At 49.1% G+C, this 5,000-nt stretch overlaps 1 protein-coding gene across 1 annotated transcript in view; it reads right to left on the minus strand.

Annotated features, from left to right (window-relative positions):
• Positions 1–5,000, minus strand: part of LOC143127170 (neurexin-2-like) — a 688,425-nt gene that overhangs the window by 351,412 nt on the left and 332,013 nt on the right. Inside the window, exon 8 of the mRNA XM_076288483.1 lies at positions 1–75. This exon is cut by the window's left edge and continues 87 nt beyond it. Within this exon, the coding sequence (XP_076144598.1) occupies positions 1–75 (75 nt within the window). The remainder of the gene's footprint in view (positions 76–5,000) is intronic.

Raw genomic sequence — 5,000 nt, forward strand, 5'->3', positions numbered from 1 at the left:
GTCGGAGCCCAGCATAGTGTAGTCCTCCTGGGTGTACCCAGTGGTGGTCAGGATGCCGTCCACCGAGATGGTCACCTGGGGATGGGCCGGGCCCACGCAGAAACGGACAGATAGAGCGACAGAGAGAGAGAGAGAGAGAGAGAGAGAGAGAGAGAGTAGACGAAGTGGGAGAAGAGCAGGGGAAGAGGTTGGATTAACAACAAGTTGGGACGAGATCGGATGCCTAGCTTTTTCTTTTTTTTTTCGTTTTCGTTTTTGATTTTGTCTGTTTTGTTTTCATTTATTTGTTTGTTCAAATAGGCTCACAGGTGGGGGCTGGTTCTTCTGGAGTGCAGTTGCAAGGACTCTTCTATCTGTCAACCAAACCTCTACCATTCCAACAACCACGACACACATGCACATTCTTGCCATCAAACAGTCACACACACCCACACACACACACACACACACACACACACACACACACACACACACACACACAGATTCTGGCTATCAATCAGAATTTCCCCCTCGGACACACACCCGTTGTCTGGCTTGATGAACTGATGACCTCCACGCTAACCTGAGACCAATCTTCCTCCCTCAAAGGCGTCCAATTACACCAGGAGAGCACCGATCTTATCTGGCCTCCTCTTCCTCTGCAGCAGCAGCTCCCCATCTCAGGGAGCAATCAGAGACACGTCTCCTAGCACACCCTGGAGACCTGCTGGAGCAACACTCCGCACCGCAGAGAGAGCGCCACCTGCTGGAGCAACACTCCGCTCCGCACCGCAGAGAGAGCGCCACCTGCTGGAGCAACACTCCGCACCGCAGAGAGAGCGCCACCTGCTGGAGCAACACTCCGCTCCGCACCGCAGAGAGAGCGCCACCTGCTGGAGCAACACTCCGCACCGCAGAGAGAGCGCCACCTGCTAGAGCAACACTCCGCACTGCAGAGAGAGCGCCACCTGCTGGAGCAACACTCCGCTCCGCACCGCAGAGAGAGCGCCACCTGCTGGAGCAACACACCATCTCTGTCTCTCCCTTTCCACAGCCTAGTTGTTTTTATTCCAGAGTGGCCCAAAACATAATATTGTAATATTTCATGTTAGATGAAGTTTAAAAGTCAAACGTACAATAAAAGCTTTTATCAATATGATCAAAACACACAAATAATCTTTGAATACTCTCAGAACACCATCCCAAACAATGCTCACATTTCAGAATAAGACACACTCCACAATTTTAATATCACAACCCTTTTACGTTGTAATCACATGACGTTCAACAGAGAGCGGTGTGTTTATTAATGAATTGGCCCGTTTTATGGATGGACTCTTAAAACTGTGTTCAAACATTCCTCTTAATTCTTTCTACTGAGCACCAAAGAGAAACAGCCAAAGCCATCTGAAAGGCACACCCAAGCCTCATCCTGTAATAGTTCTTTGATATTTTAATAGGGACGAGGCGTGTGAAGTCTGTATGCTGCTTCATCTTGTCATGTCTTTGAACAGGTACACTCTTCTCTTATTTTCATTTCATTATTAATGGCACTCTGGCCTTGACTTGTCTCCATCATTGGAAGGGTGGAGAGAAAGAATATTTCCATCAAAAGCGCCTCTTAGCGTCAGGCTAGCTGCTAATTGAGTTGCGGCGCTCGTGCGGCCATGTGCTGTGCCGCCTGCCAGGCTCCACGCGTTGGACAGGATTAGCAATCAGCTAGCATTTCCTGCGCTAATTAGCGTAATGGTCAGGATTAGCAATCAGCTAGCATTTCCTGCGCTAATTAGCATAATGGTCCTGGCTAGGGTCGCCCAAACCCCTTCCAATCTTTAATCTGCTATGGCATACACTCACACATACTCACACTCAAAGTAAAGCTAAACAAGGCTGACTGCAGAATAAACACAATATGTGGTTATTTCTGTCTCCATGTGTGGAGTCTCTGTCGTCAGTATTCCGGTCATACACTGAGCCTTTTTTATTTTTAAATTGGCTAAGACCAGCCCCATCACACTCAGCAGAGATAAAGGTCAAACGTCCAAAATAGTTAACTGGGCTCAAGAATATAGTCATGACTGAAAAAACCTCTGGAGGGCAAACACAAGCTCAGAGTCTGCCAAGAAAATAAAAAGAGAATTAAAAGAGTTGTTGCTTATTAGGATCAGAAACCTTGACAAGAGGCTGTTTTTTTATTTATTGTTTTATTTCCTCCTGTAGCTCCTCCATATTCATCGTCCACAAACAACAGGCTTTGAAGCCTGGATTGGACTATCCTGAAGCACAAGTTGTGCTGGACAGCTACTCAGCCACAGGGCGATTGACTTTGAATCTGAATTGCATTAAAGAGAAAAGCGCTCTCTAGTGCCTGAAGACCACCCCCCCCTCAACCCAACACACACAAACACACACATACACACACGCACACACACAAGCACGGCGCCACAGCCAACTCTCACTGCGTCTCAGCAGGTCCACTCAGAAGCCTCGCTTGGCAACTGCATTCCAGAAGAACGTTCCCAGCTGAGCTCTGCTTGCTGTGCTATTTCATCTAGTCTTCATTTCTCTAGGTTTGTTTGTTTTTGTTTTGGTTGTTGTGCATAATGTCTTCCGTACTTCCCTTGATAGAGGGCAATCCATTTTTATGTCTGCTGAAAAGGCTGAAAAAGGCTGGGCAAGGTTGGCAAGGTTGGCGAAAGCCGGCAGAGATGGGTGCTGTCGATAAGCCCAAACTCACAGGGGGAGGGGGACTACAGGAAGGGTGAGAGGGGTTGGCGCTCGACTGAGCCTCCAGCGGAATCTGGCAAGGACCTGTCGGCCATTTGACCCCGGAGCGGTCACTTAGCCTGGACTTGAGGTTGGCAGGTGTGTGTGAAAGGTTTCTGTCAGAAGGGCACTCAGGGTAGGTAGGCCACTACACTCAGGAGGGGTTTCTGTCAGAAGGGCACTCAGGGTAGCTAGGCTACTAGCTCAGGAGGGGTTTCTGTATTGCTTTGATTGGCTTTGATTCATAACACCAAATCACAGTACCTCTGGTGGCACTAATGTGGCTGTCCTTTTGACTGACTGGGAATAGTGGGTATATTGAAGGCCAAAGTTCTTTGCGATCCCTGGTTGCCATTTTGTAAATGCTGTTCTCTGCCCTGACTGTGCGATGATGACTGTTAGCTTTCAGGAGCTGCCAGACAGTATGTTCAGTAATGTGGGTGATTAGGTGATTAGCATTGCCCTGCCCTTGGGCTATGCATAGAGCTGTGTGTTATTCTGGGACGCTTGGAATACATTGGGCTACAGGTGGACTTTGTTTTTGGGTGGAGCGTTTCGGACACGGCTCTGCCCTTGGTTACGGGTGGAGTTTGCATTTTGGGTGGAGCGTTTTGGACACCACACTGCTTGTGGAGGCTGTAGTTGGAGCATGAGAAGCCTGGCACTGGGGGGCGCCAGCGAGCAGGAGAATGAATTAGTCACAGAAACACACGCAGGACAGTCAGCCAGCTGCCAGCCACCTGTCATCACTCCAGCTGTGAAGGGCGAAAGGGAAGAGAGGGGAGTTAGCACGGTTGGGTTAGCATATCATCCTCCCATTTCTCTCTCTCACTCTCTCTCTCTCTCACTCTCTCCCTCTCTCTACATCCTTCTATACCCCCCTCTCTATCTCTTTCTCTGTCAGCAAGAGTACACTCCATCTCCATAGAAGAGCAAGACCCAACACCATGCATGTTAGAGACTTTACTGGCAAATCTCCTTCCTCTCTGGTTTTCTACAGCTACCTACTTCCTGTGAAGAGAGGGGTGACCTGTGCATACTGGGCACTGAATACAACAGCACACTTAAAACACACTCAACCATGGTGCTATGGTTACAGAGGGTTTACATCAGCCATCACCTGTCCAGCCCTATTCACAGACACAGACATGTCTGGCTCCTTAACAAGCACACACACACACACACACACACGGACAAACACACACACACACACACGCGGACACACACACACACACACACACACACACACAAACACACAAACACACACACACGTGCGCGCGGACACACACACACACACACACACACACACATTCCCAGAGTTATGATTTCTGCTCAGTACAAAGTGTGTATGTGAGCCACACTCTGTAACATCATTACTGGCCTTTCGATGGATAATCACCAGGTGACAATACCCAGCCCGCCCCCAGTCTCAGGTGAATGGAGTCCAGCAAGGAGCGACCGGGGATGGGGGTGGGTACACATATACCACACACACACACACACACACACACACACACACACAGACACACACACTATGGCTGGATGCAGGCTGATTGATGTTTTGATTGGCCGACATGCTGATTCAGACTCAAAACAAAACAACAATAATAACAAGAACCAAATCAAAACGATTGGCCAGCGCGGGCGTCCGTGGCCTACCGGTTAGGGAGTCGGACTCGTGACTGAAGGGTGGCCAGTTCAATCCCTGACTGGTAGGAATGTGGGTGGAGAGGAGTGATTGAACAGCTCTCTTCCACATCCATATCCACTGATGAGGTGCCCACCCCACTGATCACTGCTCCGAGTGTGTGTGTGTGTGTGTGTGTATGTGTATGTGTGTGTGTGTGTGTGTGTGTGTTTGTGTGTGTGTGTGTGTATGTGTGTGTGTGTGTGTGCGTGTGCGTGTGTGTATGTGCGTGTGCGTGTGTGTGTGTGTGTGTGTCTTTGTGTGTGTGTGTGTGTGTGTGTGATTGTGAATGTTTGCACACTACCCCCAGATGGGTAAAATGCAGAGAACAAATTTCCGTGTTGGACATTAATTAATTGGCTGCTTCTCCTGTCACTCGCGCAGATGCTTTTCTGAGGCTGTGGTCAACACTGACCTTTCCTACGGCACGCAGTCGAACAAACATGATGCCCACACACTCCAAAGCAGATGCACACACACACACACACACACACACACACACACACACACAAACACACACACACGCACAAACATGATGCACACCCACTCCAAAGCAGATGCACACACA

This window comes from Alosa pseudoharengus, unplaced genomic scaffold (genome assembly GCF_046254945.1).
Source record: "Alosa pseudoharengus isolate Yale_2024_CS ecotype anadromous, Long Island Sound unplaced genomic scaffold, YU_APseudo_1.1 YU_APseudo_1.1_scf_17, whole genome shotgun sequence".
In the NCBI taxonomy this organism is placed as follows: Eukaryota; Metazoa; Chordata; class Actinopteri; order Clupeiformes; family Clupeidae; genus Alosa; species Alosa pseudoharengus.